Below are 26157 nucleotides of genomic sequence, written 5' to 3'. Positions count from 1 at the left end.
ATTAGCGTTACGAATGTTTTTAAAATGACTACCTAATATGCTCATATAGTCCTTACAATCAAGACATGCTTAGTCCCCTCATCAAGATTTTATCATTCTTATCACATTTATTTTAACATATATAGAACACATAGACATAAATAGATAAAAAATGTCATTTTATTAATATAATATGATACAATATGAATCCAAACAACCAGAATGATCGACTCCAAAACACATATTCTAATAGTTTTGATATGAATTGTTTTGCAAGGTGAAAAAGAGTGTTGATGTTTGGGTGTCTGTATGGGATCACTTGAATTGCTTCCACCAGCCGTTCTTCCCATGAATATACTAGCATCGACATCGTTAGCTCCAACCTAGGTGGTCAACCTTTAACTCAAAGCAAACCTTATTTCAACAAGTGTTGAATTTCTTAAGAGTTTCCTTCTAGTATCTCAAATTACTATTTCATTTGTGTTCTTGTTGCCATAATTCTCTAAGTTCTTTAACTTCCTTCTCTAACAAATCAACTCGATTCTCCATTCTAGTATTAACTGTTGATGTGCAAGTGTGTGTAGATCAATGCTCTGATACCAAATAAGAAGACTCCAATTGGAAGCACATTATTGAATAAAATTGTAATATATATGGAAGAGATTTTTATTCAGTATTGATGAGAAGTACAACAATGTAATATGTGATTCAATCATATTTGACACCTAATTGGGATAAGAAAGTGCTACACCTACAACCAAACAATTTGGCTGCTATTAACCATCATACAAATTGCCCTTCCATCTAAACCTTCCTAGTTTAAGTAAATTGCTTCCTTCCCTAATTCTTCTAACCCTAATTTAATTTCGTAAAATGCTAATTCTAAACAAATCCTATCATAATCACAATCAAATTGATATGCTAATCCTAATCTAATTCTAATCCAAATTGGGTAATTACTATATTACCCTTATTCATCCTAATCACCATTTATGATGAGTTTCTAGTATAAATTTCATGATGTGAGTAACTACATTGTTTATTTGAAATTGCACCTATAATGAAATCTCAGGGTCCAAAAGACATAAATGCATTCATATTCAGGATTACTAAGAAGCTGTAGCATTAGCCAGATGATTTGGTTATAAACCATGCATGATACATGAATTTTCTATAAAATTTACAAGAAACAAGTATATTAGCATCTTTACACAACAGTAGTCATTCCAGAAATCCAACCCAAATATAAAAACCATTTCAACTTTCACATCCACCACTAAAACATATCAATTTTTAACAAAGTATTAAGAAGTAAATTATATTTACCATCCAACACTTACGCCTTGCAAATATGAGAATACACTAGAAACCAGAGATGGGATTACGATCATGGCTCTTTCACTGCACCAAAGGACACCTCTGATACTACCTTGGCTCCCCTTCCCTTTGCCATGTAGAGTCCAATGTGATGCATCAAATCCTGTCATGAATAGGAAGCATGCAATTTAGCAAGAAATTATTCTTAATGAAACAGATTAGCAGATCGCTTATTACTCTTATTGTTTTCAGTGCTCTTTAAAATTTTTGAAGCTAATCATCACATTTAAATGTAAGCCATTTGTATATAACAAAACTTGGACATTGATAGCTTCAACATTGACTATTTTCAGACAAATTAGGATTATAATTAAAAAAAAACAAAAATCAGAAGCACCTGAACCAAAGACAGAGAGAGCACAATATAGAGACTTTAATTCAACAGAAGTCGTGCTCTTCATATGTTACTCTATATCCATATTGAGCCTTAGATTTTGTATTTCTAATGTCTGATCTAAACCTTATCAATCCTACTAATAGGAATTTTTACTTTGTAAAGCGTCACCCTTTCCTTCTAACCATGATAAATCCCTAGTTTGGTTTCATTGATTCAATCCAACAATCAGCAAACACATACACAATAAACTTCATTTTGAAATGACTACTCAGTTCATCACTCAACTAAACAAGAGTAGAAAAGGACCTCAAGGATAAACAATAAAAATATAAAAATTCATTATTTCTTCTCATTCTTTCAGGTAATGCTTTCTGCACTAACAATTGTTTCGCAGAAGGTATTGCAATATCTGAAGTAATACAAATATATGTATTGCTTGAAAAACTGCATGACCTGATTAAACAATTAAAGTTTCCAAAGTTCAGCAATGAACTTAGCTAGGAGTTGCATTACTCTATCAAACAACACACAAAGAACCAAAATTGAAGTCCATTAGTACATATGCATTTTGTTATACTCCGGATTGTTTTTCTGAAAATTGTGCCACTATTATCCATTTATGATTGGCTCAAAGTCACAATGAACTAATCTTGTGATGCAATACAATTCCTATAATACAAAACTAGTAGGTTTGTATCTACAAAATTTGCCAGCAATAGATATAAAAGATTTTGGTCCAAGATTTGATTAAGGTTTCTACCTACAAAATTCAGCAAAATTTAGAATCCATGAGATTATATAAAAATTCAAAATACCTGCGGGTGAGCCAAGGCATCTTGGACAGTATTGGCAACATGAACAGGCAAATCGTAAGTTACACAACTATGTGAATACACAACTACATCCTCTAAGGGAGTAAGAAAACTATGATTTCTGGCAGACAATGTGGAACATACAAAATCAAGCACACATATATCTATGCATATACCTACCACGAGTATCTTCAAAACCGCAAAGGCAACTAAGATTAAAGAATAAAAAATTAAATCATTAATAAAAAGGAATTAATATTTAAATTCTCTGATAAATTAGTAAAACAATTGAAAGTGAGAAGAATATATATCCTATTAAAATTCAAAAAATAGTCATATTTTTTATCTGATTATTCGTCACCCAACTTACAAAGACATTGGATCGGTCTTCCTCAACAGAGCCAAGAAATCCATTGATACACTCCTTGTGCCTAAGTGTTACATTAGATTCATTCCACAATCATTTTATTAGAGACTTAAATAAAAAAAAAAGAAAGAGTCTCATATTTAATAACCTTGAGTAAAATGAGTGTTATATAAGTGTGTGGATTGGACTTTAATATAAATTAATTAGTTCTGTGTAATATGAGTTTCAAACTTCACACTTGTAAGCCCAATATATTTGTCTGACATAGAATCAGAGCACGAGCCAAACGACGAGCCTAACAACCTAAGTGTTCCTAGATATAAGTGGCAACACATCTAGCCAAAAACTAACTAAGCCAAAAGGTAGGTTTAACAACCTAAGTATTTGCACTTAAGTGAGGGTGTTAAAGATTTAAATTAAAAAAAAAAAAAGTCCGCATCTAATAAACTTGAGTAAAAGAGTAATATATAAGTGCGTGGATTAGATCTTAACATAAGCTAATTAGTTTTGTGTAAAATAAGTTTCAATCTTCACACTTGTAAGCTCAATACATATTTCCGATCCGTCAATGATGGAGAACATACAAGTTTTAGTCTTTGATCCATCGCTCATGCAAGAAAAAGGTGTTGATTCATCTGTTCATGGAAACCCTAATCTTCAGAAAAACTCATCTGTTTCGACAATCTCATCTTCCAATCTTCAAGTGATATCATCGAAGTTGTCAAGAACAAATTACTCTTTTTGGAAGTATCAAGTGCTCTCTAATGTCGCTAATCATGACTTGGAAGAACATCTTATTCGTCTATTACCTCAACCAACTCAATTCATTCAAGTGCGATCAGTAGATCCAAGTTCCTCGTCTGTATTGGTAAAAAAAACCAACCCTGAATATTTGATTTGGAAGAAAATAGATAGAATGTTGATATGTTGGTTGATTGCATCCATTTCGGAAGATATATTTCCAATAGTCTCTAAATGTCACACTACTACTGAAATTTGGAATTCTCTGCAAAATGAATTCCTTAACGCATCAAAAACTCGCATGTTGCATGTCAAAAATTTACTTCAAACCACCAAAAAAGGTAATTTTAATGTTGAGAGTTATGTGTCGAAAATGAAAGGATATATAGAAACTTTAGAATCGGGAAAACAATATGTGAGTGACATAGAACTTATAAATCACATTCTTGATGGTCTTGGACCAGAATTTGAAGCTATTGTTTCAAGTCTTGTGACTAGAATTGAATCCAGCTCAGAAAAACTCAGTGTACAAGATGTTGTGTACATTCTACAAAAACATGAGATGAGACTAGCAAAAACCAACAATGCTTTGAACTCTGTTATAGCCATGGATTTTCATAGTAGTTCTACAAATACTACCAGTTTAACCAAACCCCAAATATAATAATTTTCTAGAAATCAGTCTGGTGAACACATGAGTCAAGCTCATGTGAATTCTGTGCATGGTCAATATTACAATGGGCCATCATCCTTCACAAGACAACCTAGGTCATCCTATCAACCTCAACCACAAAATTATCCCCATAATTATCTATATGTTCCCAATGCTGGAAGAGATAGAAGAAGGTTCTCAAGAAGGGGAAGAATTATTTGTCAAGTTTAAAACAAAACAGGACATACAACTGTACAATGCTTTTACAAATTTAACATGTCCTATAACAACCCAGCCATTATACCACAATTATATACAAACCAACCCAACCCCTTACCATTTCCCATAACCTCAAAACAGTATATCTGGCCTCAAACCTAGTGTGATTAAGGAACCAACTCACCTGCATCTTACTACACTGATGCTCCACTTTTTGCTGCCTCCTACGCACAAAATACCAACCTGTTACACATCAATAACCAACACCTCAACCTAACCCTTCCTACACTGCTACTGCCATATCAAATCCTCCTCCCCTTACCAATAACCCTCAAGTCTTTTACGCTCATCACACTACTCAACCACATCCTCAAATCCCACATTCCCAGTTTACATAAATAACCACTTTTGCCACTGTGCAAGATTACTCATGGTATATGGATTCTGGAGCAACTAACCATGTGACCTCTGATATGTCTCAGCTTGTTGTTGCTACCAACTCCAAGGGAAATGACAAGCTTCAAGTAGGCAATGGTGAGTTCTAAAACATCATGTATATTGGTAATGTCCTTATCCCTAGTAATTTCCATTCCAAAGCACTTCACCTTAAAAACATCCTTTGTGTCCTTCATATAACTAAAAATTTACTGAGCATTTCAAAATTCACAAAAGATAATCATGTAGTGGTTGAATTCTATGTTGATAAATGTATAATTAAAGACATTCTCAATCAGGAAACACTGCTGCAAGGGTACCTTAGAGATGGTCTTTATCAACTCAACACACCAACACAACCAATTCCTCAATCCTGTTCCAGAAATGTATTTGGCTACTTTTCTATGCAAATATGCTCGAATCCCTTAGCCTACACCTTTGATGTGCAACAGTCTTCAGATTGTAGCAACACCTCTACTAATAATGCCTTCCGTGCTAATAATAATAGGAACTCTATATCTTCAACTAAGAATTTTGTGCCTGTTTCAGGATGTTTGCAAGTTGACAATAAAAATAATGAAATTAAGGGTGTTCAAAACTGGTTAACCGAACCGCTTTGCCAATTCTTTGAACCGAACCGAACCAAATTTTTGGTTTGAAAAAAAATCATGAACCGAAACCGAATCGATTTAAAGATTAACCGATTTTGAACTGAACCGAAATTTTAGTTAACCGAATTTCAAAAAATTATCATATTTTATTATTTTTTTCTAATTTTTTGAAAATATATTCAATATTCTATTAATATTTTATTCAATTTTTTAAAAACCGGTTCGGTTCGGTTAACCGGTTTTGAAAATTAGGCAAACCAGTAACCGAACCAAAAATTTGGTTTATATATATTTTTGAACCGGTATCTAAACCGATTTTTCAAATAACCTATTTTTCAATTCGATTTTCGGTTTAAAAATCGGTTCAATTCGGTTATCGGATAATTTTGAACACCCCTAAATGAAATCACATCTTTTGTTATATCTAAGAGTGATGTTGATTTATGGCATATCAGATTGGGGCATCCCAATAGCAAAGTCCTCACACATGTTCTCAAATCATTAAATTCAGCTTTCAAATCTGAACATACTGCATCATTTTGTCATGCTTGTCAACTAGGTAAGTTGAGCCAAACATCATTTCCTCAATCATTTTCAAAAACTAGTAAGTCATTTAAGTTGGTTCACACAAATTTATGGGGACCATCCCTTGTTAGCTCACTTGAAGGATATAAATACTATGTGCACTTTATTGATGATTTTAGCAAACACTCAAGAATAAATCTGAAACTAATGCTGTTTTTGAATCTTACTGTTATTTTGTGGAAAGGCAGTTTGAAACTAAAATAAAGTGTCTTCAATCTGATTGGGTGGAGAGTATAGGAGCTTAGCCCAATTGTGTAACACACTAGGGATTATATTTAAGCAATCATGTCAATATGCCCATCAAACAAAACAGAAAATAAGAAAGAAAACATAGACACATTGTTGAAACAAGCCTAACATTATTAGCAAAAGTAAGGCTTCCACTTCAGTTCTGGTGGTGTGCTTTTCAAACTACTGTATATCTCATAAATAGGTTGTCATTTCTGTTTAGCCTTTAAAACACTTTTCTTCAAACAGTTTCATAAACAACTTGATTACTCCAGGTTAAAAGTTTTTGGATGCACTATGTACCCTTATCTCAGGTCATATCACCCAGAAACTCAATCTTCAATCCACAAAATGCGTCTTTCTTGGCTATAGCATATGTCATAAAGGTTACAAATGTATTGATTCAAATGGCAAGCTGTATATTGTTCCAGCCTTGAAGTTTTTTGAAACAAAATTTCCTTTCTTAACTGATCCTAAATTCTTAAATTCAATCTCTTCATCCAAAAATTCAGCTGCCTCACAGTCCAAAATTGAGTCTAGTTTTGATGTTAGAAGATGGGAAATTCCCTCTCAATCTTCACAGTCAACTTTCTCTTCTAATTCAACAACTTCACCTACACTTAGTCCTAATGCAATACCTTTAGTGAGATGTCCTAACAATTATCATAATCAGCATGAATCATCTTCTGCATGTGATACTAATTCTGAACCTATACAAACACCTCACATTATTCACAGAAACTCTTTTTCTCCCACCAACCACCACACTAACCAACAATTGTCTTTTCAGTCTTCACCAGTCATCAATATTCATAACTAACTTAAACTTGCTCATTCAACTGAAAATTCTGTATCTATACCAATAAACTCTAATCAACATACCATGTTGACTAGAACAAAAATTAGAACACTTCAGCCACTAAATTATGCACAAATTAACTCTTCAAAACCTTCAAGTTTCACCCTAACAAGGGCAACCAAAACTGTGTTAAATAATACATTAGAACTTACCATTGTTTCTGAAGCACTGTTAAATGCTGAGTGGAAAGCAACAATGCAAGCTGAATATGATGCCTTAATGTCCAATAATACACGGACTTTGGTGCCTCACAATTCTAACATGCACCTAGTAGGATGTAAATGGATCTTTAAAGTAAAATACAACTCATATGACACTGTACAGAGATAAAAGGCCAGACTAGTGGCTAAAGGTTTTCAGCAAACTCCTAGGGTGGATTACTTTGAGACCTTCAATCAAGTGGTGAAGGCAGCAACCATCAAAATTATTTTATGTCTGGCAGTTCACTTCAACTGGGATATCCAACAAATTGACATCAATAATGTCTTTCTAAATGGAGACTTGGAGGAACAGCTGTACATGTATCAACCTGAGGGGTTCATGAAAGAAGAAGCAGAACAGAAACTAGTCTACAAACTGAATAAGGCATTGTATGGATTAAAACAAACTCCTAGAGTCTGGTTTGCCAAGTTGAAATCAGTTTTAATCAATTAGGGTTTTACTAGTGCAGTAATGGATTCCAGTTTATTTTTGTACAACAAAGAAAGGAAGGTAATATATGTATTGGTGTATGTAAATGGCATATTGCTCACAGGCAATGACATGGGACTGGTCCATGATCTGATTCGGTATCTGGATCGGAAGTTTACCTTTAAAACTCTAGGGTCTTTACATTACTTCCTAGGGTTTGAAGTAACTAGAACCGAAATTGGTATGCATTTAAACCAGAGCAAATATACTCAAGACATATTAGTGAAGGCTAAAATGTGTGATGCAAAGCCTTGTCTTACTCCCTTTACACCTGGTACTAAACTGATGTTGGATGACAACACTGCTTTTAAGGATCCTTCACTCTACAGTAGCATTGTGGGGACTCTACAGTATCTAACTTTATCCAGACTAGACATAGCGTTCTTTATCAACAAGCTGAGCCAATTTCTGCAAAAGCCAACAGTAACTCACTGGCAGGCATGTAAAAGGGTGCTCATATATATAAAAGGCACTATGAAATTCGGGTTGCAGTTTACATCAAGAAGCTTGCTGCAGCTAAATTGCTTTTCTGATGTAGATTGGGTGTTTATATCAAGATATTGTTTATATCTTGGTTCAAATCTCATTTAGTGGACCTCCAGAAAGTAGAAAGTTGTGGCCCTATCCTCCACTGAAGCAAAGTACAGAGCACTGTCATAAAAATAGCTTGGGTGAAGAGCTTGTTTGTAGAACTAGGACTGAAGTTTTCTGCACCCCCTGTGATATGGTGTGATAATCAAAGTGCAAGCTCATTAGCTTCAAATCCAATGTATCATTCCAGAACTAAACACATAAAAATTGATGCTCATTACATTTGAGATCAAGTTACTGGAAAAGAACTGGTAATTCAATATGTACCCACTGAGTTTCAGAAGACAGATGTACTTACTTTCCCTTGTTTGCTGATCAATTTGTCACTCTGAGGGATACTCTCACATTGTGTAGTTTGGAACAATTTTTATCAAAAACTTGCCAGTGAAGCAAGGGTTAAATGAAGATTGATGATGGTTATTGTGGAAACAAAGTATTGAGAATCTGTAAATTGATGATAATTAATGTGTCATTTTTGGTTCGAGTGTTGATTACTGGAAGTTTTAAGTTGCAGTGTGCAGGTATGCAGCTTGATCTATAGGTGTGGTGTGTAAGTTTTGGTTAGAGTGTTGATTATTGGAAGTTTTAAGTTACAGTGTGCAATGTGTAGGTGTGCAACTTATCCTGGAGGTGTGGCGTGCAGTTTGTTTAGTTTGGTTGTAGATATGGAAATCTCAACATTTGATGAATTCTGGGATTTGAAGAGTAGTGTGCATTTTGTTGTAGTGTAGTTGTTTAGTTTGGTTGTAAATGTGTAGTGTGCATTTTGTTTGGAGTGCAATTGTTTAGTTAGGTTGTAGATATGGAAAGCTCAACATTTGATGAATTTTGGGATTTGAAGAATGGTGTGCAGTTTGTTTAGTTTGGTTGTAGATGTGCAATGTGTAGTTTGTTTGTAGAAATGCAAATATGGAAAGCTCAACATTTGATGAATTCTGGGATTTGAATTTATTTTTAAGTCACTTGAAGTCAAGCTAAGGCAGTACAGTCAGATAAAGATTTTGAAGATATCTCCAGAAGAAACTTAGTGGAGAATACAAAATATCCAGTTTATGGGGGGATGTTAGGATAGGTAGAATATGAAAATAATTAGAAAATGGCATAAATGTAATTCACACATTGGTACACGTGTACTGATGTATCTGTTAACCAAGTGAGTTTAGTTTTTTTCTGTAACTAAACACTTTACTCAATACAAGTTAAGCAGATTTCTTTCTCTCATTTACATGTTCCTCTGTTGCCTTCCTTTCTTGATTTTTGATCTTGGTTCACTTGTTTTTCATTGTTAATCATGGTATCAGAGCATGAGCCAAACGGTAGATCTAACATCCTAACTTTTCCTGGATACAAGTAACAATGCATCCAATCAAAAACCGACTGAGCTAAAAAGTAGGTCTAACAACTTAGTTTCTTGCACTTAAGCAGAGATGTTGGAGACTCAAATAAAAAAAAAAAAAAAAGTCTTATATCTAATAAACTTGAATAAAATAAGTGATATATAAGAGTGTGAATTAGATCTTAACATAAGCCAATTGATTTTGTGTAATATGAGTTTCAATTTTTATACTTGTAAACCCAATATATATTTCCGACACATTTTAGTGTTGAAAATATAAGAAAAAAGCATCTGTATATGTCATTGATTTGCTCTAACATATGCACCAAACTTTGTAAACAAACATTTAGACAATGAAAGAAAAAAGCAACTGTAAAAGTCACTGATTTGCTCTAACATATGCACTAAGCTTTGTAAACAAACATTTAGACAATGAAGCAACAAGATAGTAGAATTACCGGGAACTAGCTCAGCTTCATCAGTTCCAATGACGCAATGAGGAGTCAGGAATATCAGGATGATGAGAATCAAGAAAAGCAAAAACAGGCCATTTCTTTTCACAAAACACTCTGGCAAGTTTCACAGACTCCTCTACCATATGAGATATTTGTTTATCAGGCTGTTTGGAGCCTGGAAAAACGCAGAACCCACGTGAATATCAAGTCAATACAATGGTTTCCTCATTAAAACCACAAGAAAATGATATGTATAACCCAAATAAAATTATAATAACAAAATGACAAGTACGAATATAATAATTATATAATCAGCAGAATCAAAAGGAAGAATACCAAGTTGTCAGAACCGACGGTACAGAAACCATTAACAACATCAACAAGAACAAGACCGGTCTTAACATTTCCAGACAAGACAAGAAATCCGTGTTCAAAGGAAAGATCTTTCTTCAGCATATCCAAAGTTTTGGAAAACATTTTTATCTACCCTTGTACGACAAACAAAACAAAACGCAACGCAACGAACCTTGAAGAAAAACAAAATGCAATTAAAATAACTTGCTTTGCTTTATCGGGAAGTTATACCATTTATATATATAATAATATATCATCATATAATTAAATAATTTTAACATAAATCTAATTTTATTGTAAAATAAATAAATAATAGAGAGGACGACAAATGTAACATCGTAAGGCAAAGATACGGTACAGAGCCAAATTTGATGGCCCGTTAAACGTACCACTTCGGAAATATAATAATGATAAAGGGACTCTGATTCCCTTTGATAACATAAAGTTAAGTATTAATTAATAAAAAAAAGTACTAGCCATTGTGTGCCAAATTGTTATTTTATTTTTATTTTAAAATTTTAAAATATTATCCAATCACTTTTAAAATAAATTATCATATAATTAAATATTATTAAATATAAAAATAATATATTATTATATAATTAAATATTATTTTATTTTTAATTTAAATAATAAAATTATATACACTTATTTTTAATATATAAATAAATATATATTTTATATATAATTTTATATTCTAGCGTAACTTAACTTCGTTTTACATAACTTTGTAAGCAAAGCATGCGATTTAGAAGCTGAGATATAAAAATAAATAAACAAAAAAAATCACTTAATAATACTATGCTAACTCTAACCCAAGGACCCCTGCTCGTATACAAATTCATAACTGGAAAAAGGAAGATGAAAGTTAAAAAAAACAAAGAGTTATTTGCCCCTGTTATCATCCTGTGGGAGTTTTACACCCATTAGTCCAAGCAAATTGGAAGCAGGCCCAGGGAGACCTTGTTGCGAAGAAAAGGAATCAAGAAGATTCTTCACCAGGTTCACATCCACATCCACCGGAGTAAACTCCTCCTCCATATCCTCCGCTTCATTTGATGTTCCCTACGCCCATAAACTCATGCATCAATTGCCATGTAAAAAAAATTTAACACAAATAAGGAATTGCAAAGGGTTCTGTGAAAATACAGCCATATGGAATCAAGAGTATAGTTTCATAAAATGATGACACTAGATGCGGTCTTTTTAAAATCAGATTTAACCAGCCAGTTCAACTAATTAAACCATAAACCAGTTTACAATCCAGTTCTATTTCACAATCCAATCTAGTCTATCTATAAATTTTAACTTGTTTAAAATTCAATCAAACTCAGTAAACCTGTTGAATCAAAAAAACTATTTAAGACATTTAAGACCAATAAAACCAAGTTTACATAATGCATATTTGAAATTAGCATATTTAAAATTATATTTTATATGTTTTATGTTGTAACAATGTCGTAAATGTTTGATACTATTAAAAAAATATATAATAATTTAGTCCGGTTGAACCAATGAGATAACTAGTTTAATCATCGGTTTAATTTTAAAAACATTGACTAGATGTGTGTGTGTGTGTGTGTATCATAATTGCTCTTCATAAAGAATTGACATGTTACACTGGTTCAAGTACAGAAACAGAAAGCAAGAATCATAATTAAGCACCTACAAGCCCTTCAAGAGAAAGCAATTATGTTTCAGAATTGACCGGGACATAAATAAGTTAAAATAATATGCAACATAAACTTCATATTATACTCTGTAAATGTAAAGACTAAAAAGGTACCTCAATTTTCTTGGAAGATTCTTCATTTGCATGTATAAAACTTTTTTTCAAAGTAGTTTTCTTTAGTTCGTTGTTCATAGCATCTGAATAAGAATGCATGAAACTATCCTCTGCACCATCATTATCCTCATCAGCCATATCACTCCCATCTTGAGACTCATCTGTGAATTTCATTAACAAAATCATAAGAACCCCAACAATAAAGTAAATAAATATATACATATAAAAAAACTGGCAAACATTTCATGGAATAATAGCTAGATGTCTGTGTATATATATAAAGAGGGAAGTATGGAAAAAACAGCTTAATATTAGTAAATCTTAAAAGGCAAAGATAAAGGTTTAGGTCACCAGAAGCATCAGCTCGAAGGCCTTGTGACACAAACATCCTGGCCTGAGATTACTTCTAGCATGAACTTTCAATTTCAGCAAAATTCTTTATCATTTTTTGGAAGAAAGTAGCGGTAAAAACACATCATCAATTTAAAGCAACATGCTTCACAGAGAGAAAATTGATTGTGTTTCATTCATGTGCATTACTACAATTATCAACGTCATACACTCACATAATTGATTTACTTATCTCTACTTACAAACATGAATGTGCAAACTCAACTTACTGCACATAGCAACATCTCGTTCGTGGTATTGCTTTCACAAAGGCTATGCAACATTTACAGTCAATTTAGTTCCAGAGATTACGATTGTAATAATTGGTATGAAGTAGATAATTTACCTCAATACTTTGGCAATCAATTGCAAGTTATTCTAACAAAGTTCAAACTGTTTTCTAATTGTCAGAAAATGGCCATTAGAAAGAGAAAAACCCAAGGAAAGATTTTTCCAATTTTGATAGATCTTCCCCGAACAAATATAATTTCTCCAAAAAAATAAAGATTTATAATTTAAAATGATGTTTACCAAAATCCATGTCCGAAGAGGAACCTTCGTCAGAATCAGCATTGTTAGTAGTCAATTCAGAAGCTTGGTGCCTCACTACCGATTCTAAGTCCTTGATGAAACAATCCACATCAATATTAACTTCTTCAAGATTCCTTCAATAAGAAAAAATAAAAAATAGATCAGATGTTGCATTTGGAGATTAAAATGCTAACTTTGAGAAATCAATCAGATGTCTATGGGATCAAGCTTGCTCAATATAAAAGAAAGGACAAAAACAACACAGAAAAATCTTACATTCCATCTGTGTATGTGTGAGTGTTCTGCGTGCAATAGTGGATACAATGAGTGAATACATATGAAGAAGATTCCAATGAATATAAAGATATACTAACCTATTTTCAGGAACCTCTGCTCCCTTGTAGCTAGACACTTTGTGGACAAAAGCCTGCATGGTTTTTGCTAAACCACCAAGATCAAAATCATCTAAATTTTTCCCAGATGAAGAACCAGTATCCTGGGATTCCTTCGATTTCTTTTTATCCCTGAGTTCTGAATTATAAAGTTCCAATTCCTTTTGTCTCTCTTGAAGGGCAGAGTTCAACTCATCCTCACCATTATAGAGCCAAGAATCATCATCTGAAGGATGAACATCCTGACCCTTAAAATCCTCAGCTGAATGAGGTAAAGCAAGAATCTCATCTATGCGTCTCACTGGAGCACTCATCATTTTACTACAAAATAGGAAGCCTTTTAGGGATACAAGCTAAATGGAAACAATAAGCAACAATTAAAAACCTAAAGCATCAATAATAAAACAGCTATTTTGCAATTGACCACGTGAATAGTGAAAACGTCATATACTGCCAATTTATAAATCAATATCATTACAAAAGCTGAGTTTTCACAGACATTATCAATGATAAATTAACTTCTTAAAGTCCCAAAAGAATTTAAACATGACTTCCCTTACAACTAAAAAATAGTTCTACAAGACAAGCGGTTCTCCCTACTAGGCAAAAATTCTTTTCATAAATAACACTAGAAGTCCCTGAAAATCTGAAACTGGAGCCTCCAAATCTTACTTTCTCAGTGAAGAAGGAAAATTGTGGATTTTATTCACAAAGTAGGCTGCATGAGAAGGAACCAGACTCGTGGGAGCTCCCTACTAAGCAATTATCATAATGTTTTTCCATTATGAGAGTATTATTTCTTAGTACCCTAAGGATTCCCATTAGCACTCTATAGCACATATGAAATCTGTGCATTCCATGAAATGCTTATATCATAAGTCAATACTAACTCAGCCTTTTAGCCCAAACTGAACTATCCTATTATCATAAAATAAAGCAATAAAGTAATACCTGGCTCTCACAAACAGATTGCTCTTTCTGTAATATTCTTCCGCATTCTCCATCAATCTCTTGTACTCCTTTGAACCCGGAATCAAACCTTCAAAATACCCACTCTCTTCTAAACTCTCCTTATACTTACTCCAAGTGCTCCCCTTCCCCTCGTCTCCCTCTTTTTTTCTCATCCAATACACCATCTCAAACCCACAAGCAATCTTCATACCCAACTCCGCCTCCAAATACCCCGTTACATCACCACCCCTAGCCGGCATGGGATAACACTTAGGAGCTTGAAATGTTTGTTGCATCAACTGCGCATACATTGCACGTGACATCTTCACATTAACCAAAACCAATTCTTCTTCCCTCCCCTTAGTCAAAAACCTTTCCATTGTTGCAGCATACTTCATCGAATCGATATCCCTATCATAAAACCCCTCTACAGCAAGCGAAATCAAACAGGGCTCGTGCTTTAGCACCTGAGCCACAGATACCGGAACCCTAACCCTAACAATATGCATATTCCTTTTTGCTCTCTCAGGATACTCCGAAATCTTACTCTTGATCGCATTTTGAACAGCCTCCGCAGCACGTGATTCCTTCTCATGATTAATTAAGAAATTCAATGAATCAGCCAAACTAGGGTTAGGAAGTGACTTTTTAGGGATTATATGAATGTCACCGCGCCTAATAAACAACCTATTTTCAGAATTCTCAGGATTGAGCCAACGAGGAAGGTGAAATGCGGCTTCCATAAGTAAAAACTCGCCATCGGAGTCCCAAACTCGGATTGATAAGTTTGGGAAGGCGCGAGAGATTTCGAAGATAAGAAAGACAGTAAACCACTCGTCTTCGAGGTTGTCCCCGAAACGGAGACGGCCGTAGAGGTGAGGGACGGGAGCATCGGAGAGGGAAAGAAAGAAGGGTTGGTGTTGCCAAATGTAATCCGAAACAAAAGGTGAGAGATGGTGGAGTATTTGGAGGTGGAGAGATTGAAGAGAGGAGGTGGAGAGGGAGGAGTCTGGGTAGATTGAGTAAAAAACGTGGTCGTCCAGAAGACTGGACTGTGTTGCCATAGTGACTCAGTGAGTTGAGTTGTGTTGGTCTGGTCGGTCCTGTAGTGAATATTCCGGGGAGTCTCAGGTTTTAGAGCCGGAGGTTTTGTTCCGGAATAATCCCGAAACAATCAGCCCTAACAAAATATCTCCCCGTGTAGACACGTCAATTGGCCCAGCCCAAAGTACGAATTTACAGTCTGATATAATAAGGTTCAGTTTGATATTATAACAGATTAGATTTTAGCTCATAGACCTTTTAAACCAGATCTTAAACTTTAATATTGAGTTCATGGAGTGACTTGATCTGGTCTATTACTACTAAAAAAATAAAAATTAAAAAAAACAAGAGGGCCCCTTCTGCCAAAGGCAGAAGTGCCTTTGTGTGGCAGAAGCACAAAGGCAGAAGCCTATATATATATATATATATATATATATATATATTAATTTATTTATTCTTTTATATATAAATTAATTCAACTTTTCATCAATTTTGATTTGTCTTCATTTTAATTTTTTCATTATATTATCAATTTTATTTTCTCTTATTAACTCTCTTTCAAACATTATCTGAATTCATAAATAATAATTTTTTATATTTATAATTCTATTTTTATTTTTATTTTATCATTACAAAATATTACAAATAGATTCAATATCAAAAGAATTTAAAGATTTGGATGTTAAAAATAAGTAGATAAATAGTATAGTATATATAATTTATTTATATTTCTAATTTATACAGTATGTAAATCAATTTATTTGTATTATATTATAAACTTATAATATTTTTATCATACAATCATAATATTCCTTCAACATAAATGAGAGATTATAAATAAAATATTCGAGGTATTGTTTTCAATTTTAATAATTGAAAATTAATTTATATTTAAAATTTTTGATTTAAATTAAAAAATTATTTAAATAGGTCAACCAATTTATATATGGGTCCAGCGTCGAACCTTCAAAAATATATGGATTGACCTTGCTCGAAGACCTATTACTATATAGGCCTTGGGCCCAGTCTAGCCCATGAACTCAATAGATCAAGTCAAAGCTGGTCCAATCTGATCTATTGCCATGTACCCATGCAAAATTTTACTTTTAAAATACAAAAACAACATATATATATATATATATATATATATATATATATATATATATATAGAGAGAGAGAGAGAGAGAGAGAGAGAGAGAGAGAGAGAGAGAGAGAGAGAGTTAGATGTTCTGTTTAATTTTAACTTAAGATAAGTTAATTCCCTTCAAACAATTAACTTATGAATAATGATTGGGTTAATTCAATTTTATCTAAGAATAAATAATAAAAAATATAAGAGGCACTAAATTCTATTTTTTTTAGGTACTGAAGAGACCAAATTTTGTTTATTTCTATTCATAGAATTAAATTTTCAAATTTTTCGAATAAAACTTTTAAAATTTTATTAAAAAGACAAAATTTTAAATATTTTTTATTAAATGTCATACTACTCATTTTACTAGCTTCCAAAATAAAATAAAAAATATAATCCTTACAACTGTTATTATTTGATAACTTCAATAAAAAATATTTAAAATTTAATACTTTATAGAAAAAATTAATTTGTTCAACTAAAAAATTTAAAAATTTAGTTTATTCAATAAAAAAATATAATTGAATACCCCATATTATTATTTAAAAAAATAGTAAATAGAATATATATATGTATATATATATATATGGAAAAATTAATTTCATTTCAGATGTTATGTTGACATCTCCAAATTCATTTTTCATTTATTATATCTTCAATAAAACTATGTATACCCATTTTTGATACACAATTTGTATACGCAGATGAGGTGTTATCATGTGATTAGATGTTTCTTTATCATATGATGACACATGTTTTAAAATCACTTAATTACATGATGACACATCACTGTGTATATGAATTGTGTACCAAAAATGGGTACACATAGCATTGCCCTTATATCTTTTATAATTTTGGCCAAAGGACTATTTCCCACCCAAAGTATGTGCATTTCCCAAGTTTCTTCCCGTTAACTTTAAAAATCCTATTTACTCACCCATGGGCTATTAAAATGAACTGAGTCAGTTAGTTATATCATTTTCTCCCCAAAACCCTAAAAACTAATAATTTCACCCAAACCCAAGTTTTAAAAAATAATATTTTCCTCCCTAGGTTTCTAATTTTCAGATTCAATTTTTCAGTGTCGTTTCTTTCTCTTCGGTGACCTCCAGGCGATGCCTCTTTCTCTCCGGTATGGTCTTCTTTCGGAGGCTCTCTTGGGAGACAGAGATGGAGACAAATTGTCTTCATCTAGAGATGAATACTCCCAGAAGAGCAACCAGAAGGAGACCGCGTCGAAGAGGAAGAGGCGTCGCTTGGAGATCACCGGAGAGGAAGAAACGGCGTCGAAAAATTGAATATGAAAAATTGAAAACCCTAGGGAGGAAAATGCTGTTTTTTAAAATTTGGATTGGGGAAATTGTTAGTTTTTAGGGTTTGGGGGGGAAAATTAAGTCAAATTTAAGTTTATTTTTTATAATACAGACAAAATGATGATTTTACTTTTGAAACTGTTAGTTTTAATCATCCACGGGTGGATAAATGAAATTTTCAAAGTTAACGAGGAGGATATTGGGGAAACAACATACCTTGGGTGGGAAATAGTCCTTTGGCCTATTATTTTATATAAAGAAAATTATATGTAAATTTGTATTCTTTGTCTCATGTAAATGTAGGGCAGTAATTTGATTTAATATCATTCTAACACATTTGATTAGTTTGTGTAAGAAAGTTACTTATATATTATACACAACTTATTAAAAGTAATAAAAATTTTCGATTTAGTCCTTTCTCTATCTGAATTTTCTCAAATTTTGTAGAAATTTATGATGCTATATATTTCAACTAATATATATATATTTAAGAATAATTTTCTTATTATACACTGCTTTTGTAATTAAAAATAATAAATTTGTATTTGCTCAAATCGAATCAAAACAATAACATATGGCCGGACGAATTTTAATAACCTGAAGCATGTCTCACAACATTTTTGATTGTGCCAAAACTTATTTTTTAAAATTTATTAATTTTCATAATTATCTTAGAAACGAATAACTCTTAAATTATATTAAAATGTGAAATATCATAATGGGTTAAGTTAATCCTTGGTGGTGAATAAGATGTATTAAAGTTAATAACAAATTACAAAGTTTAAACAATGACAATTTAAATATTTCAACTAAGTAAATATGTGTAAAAATAAAAAGAGAAATGGTAAGAGACTGCTCAAAATTTATGTGATTCGGAGTTTTTCATCTTATACTTTTATATTCACTTTTTTAAGCCAACTATTTGAAATTCTATTAAAAATTTACCAATCTCTACACTAATTTGTCTAGGACTGTGTCTATTATAATAATTATTTAGGATTTTGCCTATAATGAGATTTAATTGTACAACAGTGTCTTTACAAGGTCGATTACAAAATGAATAACTAAAAAATTTCTTAAGAATATGAATTGAGAACAAAGAGAATACTTAGAAGGCTTAAATGAGAGTAAGAGTGCATTGCTTGTCCATTTAGTTTCTCTAACCTTATTCCAACTCAAAATGCATGTTTGTGTAGGCTTACAAGGTTAGAATGCTCAAAATTGTCATTGGACACATGAATGTAGCCATTGACATTTGAAATAGATGGTGTTCTCGTTAAAATGCACTACCAAACAAGCATTTAGTATGAAAAAACATGCATTCTTGACTATAAAATCTAATTTTCAAACGAAATTAACCTTTGTTAGCTCCCCAACCCAACAATTGACTATTCATTGGCACATAACGCGTGAACGAGTTTGCATCGAACATGCACATGTAAGGCTTTGTTAGGATTTCCTTAGAAAATTACAATTCTTGAATGATGGCATGAATTCTTTCCAAAATTGTATGCTCGGTTGATAAAATGGCTTGTGAACGAGTGTGCACAAACCATGAATGATCATTTGTAATATGTTGACTTTATTTACGCCTTGGCCCTTTCTTAACAATGCAACCACGTTATGTATGTGGGAGCCCAAGGATGATCCTGATGGATGTATTACATGTGTTTGGCTTAGTAGTACATAGTGACTTTTACTCTAGATAATTGATTGGGTCAATCTCAATATCATTACTTATTTCTTATTTAGAAAAGATAACTTAGTGACCAACACAAATCTGAAGGGAAAAAAATGAAGCACCGATATGTCAAATAAAAACAACTTACATAAATAAGCATCCATAAATTTTGTAAAACAGATCTTGAATCTTTTATCTAACTCATTCAGTCATCTACCCTATTGATATAAGCATCAATATGTGTTTGCATCGTGGTAATGAAGTTATGAAACAACCACTTTTGGCTAGTAAACATCTACTACATGGAAACTAAAACGGGAGAAGCAATTGATTCTTGGACTACTAGATCAATCGATAAGGGGCATTATGGTCATTTATCCTTTCCACAAAATGAAGATAAAGTTGATTTTTGTCATGGTTTTGAATCATTGGTTGTGCAATCATCTTCAACATGCATATCATCCAATAATAGAGAAACCATCATATCAGAAGATGGATTTGGCCTCCCTATGAATTCTAGAGAATCAATGAACCAATAATTTTTCGTTCTTCTTCAACCATAAGCATAGTTGCTTTGACATCACCCTAAAATGTTAGTGATACATTGAAAAAGAAGATGAATGTCATTGTTAACATAAAAAATTCAAAGTTGTAAAGTCACTTACAACTGTTCCACTAAGTATATATTTGCATTGTTTCATGATAATATGATTTTGTAATTCCACTTCAACATCTAAGGCACTTTTATGTTGACTTCATCTCAACTCAAAAATAAATAAATAAATAAATAAATAAATAAATATATATATATATATATATATATATATATATATATATATATATATATATATATATATATATATATATATATAGTTTATATAAGTTATCAAAAGTCTCGTAAATCCAAAATGTAATAATAAAGTCAATACTAGGTATTCATTAAAAATAAGAAAGGCCAAAGGACTATTTCCCACCCAAGGTTTGCTGTTTTCCCAAGTATCCACCCTTTAATTACGAAAATACCAAAAACCCACCTATCAATGGTTAATTTTAACACTTTCCATTATGAAAAAGGGTAATATGGTAAATCTACTTCTCTATTTTAAAATCAATATAAACGATTTTCAAAAATAAAAATCTGCAACCATTTAATGTTGCAGGGGATGCGTGCACATGCAACGCACGGATTGATGATGCATGGCATCGTCATTTTAAAGGCAGAATAATTTTTCGGCGATTCACGATTTGCATATCTTTGGTGGTTGACGTGGCAACAGGAAGGGAAGACATATGTTGAAAATAAGAAAAATCAAATGCACTAAAAAATTTCTTGGTCGCCAAAAACTTTGCGCTCGAAAGACATGCTATAGTCGGTATTAAATGCAACATGATTATTTTGAAATCAACGGTGGGAATTTTTTGGCACAAATCGACGGCAATGGATTAGTCTAGGGAAAGTGAGCAAATGAACTTGCGACATATGAGGAGCTTTGTGTCATTTCACTCCAATTTGAAAAAAGATTTTTCTGTCTCACCAACGAATGAGCAACACATGTCCAATCGACATCAGAATTCAAATTTGAACAAAACTAAAGCAACGCCCTTTGGCCTTCATTCTTTCGTTTGACATTCCATGTGCGTTAGTCTTTCGGCTATCTTTTTTCATTATACTCGAGTGTGATCACTGGTGAACTTTTAACGACGACGACAAAGATGACCACGACAACACATCGTTCGACGTAACTAAGGGTGAATGAAGTAGTTTAGTACCAACGAAGACAAGAAAGTACAACCTGTTTGGTTGGGTGTAGTGTGTTTGATCACCAACAATTTCTACGACAAACATAATGGCTTTTCCTGGTGAGTTAAGTAGGAACGACGACGAAGTCTGCTCTAAGTGAGGCCTTCAGAAAATATTTCATGTCGTCAAGGTTTATTCTTTTGGGTACCTTGTTTATCGATGTTATTTAGTACTATAATAGTCTGTGTTATGTTAGGGTTATATATTATATGTATATTTTGGGTACTATAATAGTCTGTGTTATGTTAGAGTTATGTATTATATGTATATTTTGAGTATTATAATAGTTTGTGTTATGATAGAGTTATGCATTATATGTATATTTTAGGGCAACAAAAAAAATTAATGTGGGGGTTTTGCATGTGCACTATTTACGTATTATTTAAAGTTGACTTTTATTTTCATGAGTTTTCAGTTATGTGTATGAGTATTATGAAGTTGAAGTTTGTAATAGTTTTTTGTTTTTAAGGATATTTGGGTGTTATAATAGTCTGTGTTATGTTAGGGTTATGCATTATATGTATATTTTAGTGCAAAAAAAAAATTAACGTGAGGGTTTTGCATGTGTACTGTTTATATATTATTTAGGGTTGGTTTATATTTTGGTGAGTGTTCAGTTCTGTGTATGAGTATTAACTGTTTTTGTTTTGCTTGTGTATGAGTATTTTCAGTAGTGTTCAGTTTTGTGTATGAGTTATATATTCAGTTTCTGTGTATGAGTTAAGACATGACCAGTTTCTGTGTATGAGTTAGGGCATAACCAGTTTCTGTGTATAAGTATTATGTATCAGTTTCTATTTCATAATGTAGCATATTGTCTCTCTGCTCAAGTGAATGCCCATTTGTTTACTGTTTAGAGTAATTTTACATTAATGATATTCTTCTGTAATATTGCATACATTATGAGCATCTCCTAATGTTGCATACTATCATGTTTCTATTAAAGAGGTGTTGTTATTGTGTCATTGGGTAAGTTGCATCATTGTTACATAAGCTAAGAAGCCTAAGAGTGCAATGCTACTGGCACGAAAAAGAAGGTTTCCTTAAACTTTAATTCTCTCTGGTGTAACAAGGTTGTGTAACAGTATTATAAGTTGCAACAATAATTCAACAACAATGTCATACCCTGCCTCTGCTTAAGTGAATGCCCATTTGCTTACTGTTTAGAGTAATTCTACATTAATGATATTATTTTGTAATATTGCATACATGTTGAGCATCTCCTAATGTTGTATATTGTCAAGTTTCTATTAAAGGGGTGTTGTTGTTGTGTCATTGGGTAAGTTGCATCATTGCTACATAAGTTGGGAAACCCGAGAGTACAGTGCTACTGGCGTGAAAGAGAAGGTTTCCTTAAACCTTAATTATTTCTAGTGTAATAGTGTTGTAAGTTGCAACAATAATTCAACAACAATGCCATACCTTGTCTCTGCTCAAGTGAATGCCCATTTGCTTACTGTTTAGAGTAATTCTACATTAATGATGTTCTTTTGTAATATTGCATACATGTTGAGTATCTCCTAATGTTGCATACTGTCATGTTTCTATTAAATGGGTGTTGTTGTTGTGTCATTGGGTAAGTTGTATCATTGTTACATAAGCTGGGAAACCACATTCATTGTTCTAATTGTTAAGCAAAATCAATCCACCTTCTTTTTGAAATTAAATGTTATTGTTTTAACTAATTTTATGTGTTATATGATGAGTTCTACAATATTATTCACTTTTAAATTTGAAGCTTGTGGCATACCATGTGAAATAAGAATGTTGATATAGAAAAGTATAGTTTAATTGTATTCATCAAGGATATGAAACACTGTATTGTAAATGAAATGAAGAGGTGCAACTTTATCTGGGTAAGCAGATAAAAGTATAAGCTAGATCAGCTAATGGAAAGGGTAATTACATCATTGATAATGATGAAGACATGATGTATATCTTTGCTGAGTATTATAAAGCAGGTTAACAAATTATTCAGATGTATATTGAATTTATTCTAGTACAGAGCAAAACTTTTCTACCTCTACCACCTCTAAACAGTTAACCTAACACCCAACCATCTAAACCTAACACACAAACATCAGAGCCCATCTGTACACCATTACACCCAAAAAGTCAACCCAACACCAAACCAACAAAACTTAACTCACCTAACACCTTCACAGCATCTGTAACAACAAGTTTGTCTGAAAGTTTTGATGAGGATAAAGTATTTACCTAACATGATGATGACTTTCATTGGAATGATGCATCGCATGAAGATGAGATCGTTAGTCCTACTAAAGTTGAAATCAGATCTGAATCTGTTGAGGATAATGAGGAGACACGAGAACTTAATTACGAATCTGACAATGGTGACGGGGAAAATGAAGAGGGAGAAAATGATGGTGCTAGCAAATTAGCTAGGCATATGAGGGGAAAGACTTTTAAGAAAGGTATAGATGAGAAGATTTATTTTGAGGTTAGACATGTTTTTGAGAGTGTTGACCATTTCAAGCGTGTGCTCAAAGATTACATAATAGATCGTGGGTTTGCTACAGGAAAATATACAATAAGAAGAGAAGAATAAAAGTTGTGTGTAAATCTGAAGGTTGTCCATTCCATCTTTATGCAACTCTAATGGCAAATGGTCATTCTTACCAAATACGTCAGTACGAGCAAACACACACTTACCTCAGGGTTCATAATAACCCTGATACGAGTGCATTATGGATAGTTGAGAAATTCGACAGGTTTATGAGGTCACAACAAAGGAGTAGCATTAAGCCTCTAGCTACTCAGTTGGACTAGGAGCATTTTTTACGGATAAATTATAAAAAGTTGTGTAGGGCTAAGAAAACTACCACTGGTTTGTCAGCAAAGGAGCATGCAGAGTCGCTTAACTGGCTGTTTAAATATTGTCATGTTTTGTTGATGACCAATGCAAGATCAAAGGTTGTCCTAAAGGTAATTAGGGATGAAATTCCCTCAACACCACGTTTTCATCGGTTTTTTCTCAGTTTTACTGCATAGAAGAAAGGCTTTTTAGAGAGATGTCGTCATTTTATAGAGGTTGATGGATGCCATCTGAAGGGACATTTTGGGGGAGTCTTATTGTCTACTGTGGTGATTGATGCGAACAGTGGGATATTCTCATTGGCAATATGTGTTTATGAAGTAAAAAACAATGATAGTTGGGGTTATTTCCTAGGGATGTTGAAAGAATTCATGGGTGATGTCTTGCCTATCACTTTCATGAGTGATAGGCAAAAGGGAATAATACATGCCTTGCAAACTCAATGGTTGTAACATCTCTCCCCAAAAGTACTATCCACAGAAGGAGAAATGTTACGAATTAATATCCGAAGTGTCTATTTTTTTTTAAATACTTTAAAATAAACGCATCACTAAAAACGTTTAGAAATTATTCTAAGAAAATTGAAAATATGGAAGCGAACAAAATATATATATATATCCTATATGAAAACTCATCTGAAACATCTAAGATCATAGAGTAATCATATACATGCCCCTAGATACAACTATACAACTATCTGAATAAGGCCAAAAATCAACAATATCATATGTATGTAACAAAAACCATAGATAACAAGCTTCAGCTTGGGTCTATCTTCGCCGACCTGACTCTGCCTCGCAACTACTTGCAATCATGAAAGAAAAAGAAGTAAAAGATAAAAACACTCAGTAAGGGGAAAGAATTAAGTAAACTATCTCCTTTCCTATTCTAACTCACTTTCGGGACTCAATCTCACATCATAACCTCCATAAGAAATCGAAAGGATAACTAGTTCTTTTTTTACTATTTAGGTCATACTTTGTCTTATTTGATGCCTATTTGATACTTTTTGAAAGTTGACTACAGAGATTTGACACTTTTCTAAGCTCGAGCTCTATTTTTTTCTCTTACTACACCATTTTTAAATCTGAATTATGTTCTACTGTGAGCAGACTCTACTGTGGGTTTATATCTTACTACTGACATGTCCTACTACGGATATGCCCTACTGTGGGCGGTGTAATGTAAAGTGTCCTCTCATAGTTCATAGTATGCATGCTTGCATTATATCTTACTAATCTTGCATCCATCTAAAATTATCCATAACTCACCAAACCATACTTTTGGGATGACCCCTGAATCTTGAGCCCCAAATTCCCTTTCTTGCTTTTTTTTTTCTTCTTCTTCTTTTCTTTTTCTCTCCTTTCTTTCTTTCTTCCTTTCTTTTTCCTCCTCCTTTTCTTTCTTTCTTTCTTTCCAAAAACGATGAAATACTGTTCACGGGACTATTCATTTGGTAAGACAATCTTTTTGTTCATACAATTTAATTGTCCAACTGGTCTCTAATTCATACAATCTATATATTTTTGAAAAGGGGATTCAAAGAGCTTTCCAACAAGCTATAATAGCACTCATGATTCATCAGATAAGATAGTCAAAACGTGAGATGAAATTAGTAGTAAAAACCTGTATTTCTTGTTTATTTGGGTAAAGTAGTTTTTTTGGTTCATAC

At 32.8% G+C, this 26157-nt stretch overlaps 1 protein-coding gene and 1 long non-coding RNA gene across 2 annotated transcripts; both read right to left on the bottom strand.

The window, feature by feature from the left end:
• Nucleotides 1–1116: 1116 nt before the first annotated feature.
• LOC123198655 lies at nucleotides 1117–11017 on the bottom strand. The gene is made up of 3 exons (XR_006498091.1): nucleotides 10611–11017; nucleotides 10278–10449; nucleotides 1117–1459 (listed from the first exon to the last, which is right to left on the bottom strand). It is a non-coding gene; the product is annotated as an uncharacterized LOC123198655 (long non-coding RNA).
• Nucleotides 11018–11290: 273 nt separating this feature from the next.
• On the bottom strand, nucleotides 11291–16032 carry LOC123199721 (protein ecdysoneless homolog). The gene is made up of 5 exons (XM_044614772.1): nucleotides 14679–16032; nucleotides 13710–14048; nucleotides 13336–13469; nucleotides 12415–12575; nucleotides 11291–11693 (listed from the first exon to the last, which is right to left on the bottom strand). Exons 1-5 carry the CDS (start codon nucleotides 15740–15742, stop codon nucleotides 11514–11516), a joined length of 1878 nt encoding a protein of 625 aa, XP_044470707.1. The 5' UTR covers nucleotides 15743–16032; the 3' UTR covers nucleotides 11291–11513.
• Between the last annotated feature and the right edge of the window lie 10125 nt (nucleotides 16033–26157).

This window comes from Mangifera indica, chromosome 16 (assembly GCF_011075055.1).
Source record: "Mangifera indica cultivar Alphonso chromosome 16, CATAS_Mindica_2.1, whole genome shotgun sequence".
Taxonomy (NCBI): domain Eukaryota; kingdom Viridiplantae; phylum Streptophyta; class Magnoliopsida; order Sapindales; family Anacardiaceae; genus Mangifera; species Mangifera indica.
This window is presented reverse-complemented; position numbering and strand designations above follow the sequence as displayed.

Excerpts from the sequence above, each read along its gene's own strand:
- LOC123199721 (XM_044614772.1), bottom strand. The coding sequence starts at position 15,742 with ATGGCAACACAGTCCAGTCTTCTGGACGACCACGTTTTTTACTCAATC. Across the intron at positions 13,470-13,709 it reads GCAGAGGTTCCTGAAAATAG|GAATCTTGAAGAAGTTAATA; the intron begins GTTAGTATATCT and ends TTCTTATTGAAG. Across the intron at positions 11,694-12,414 it reads AATCTTCCAAGAAAATTGAG|GGAACATCAAATGAAGCGGA; the intron begins GTACCTTTTTAG and ends TTATGGGCGTAG.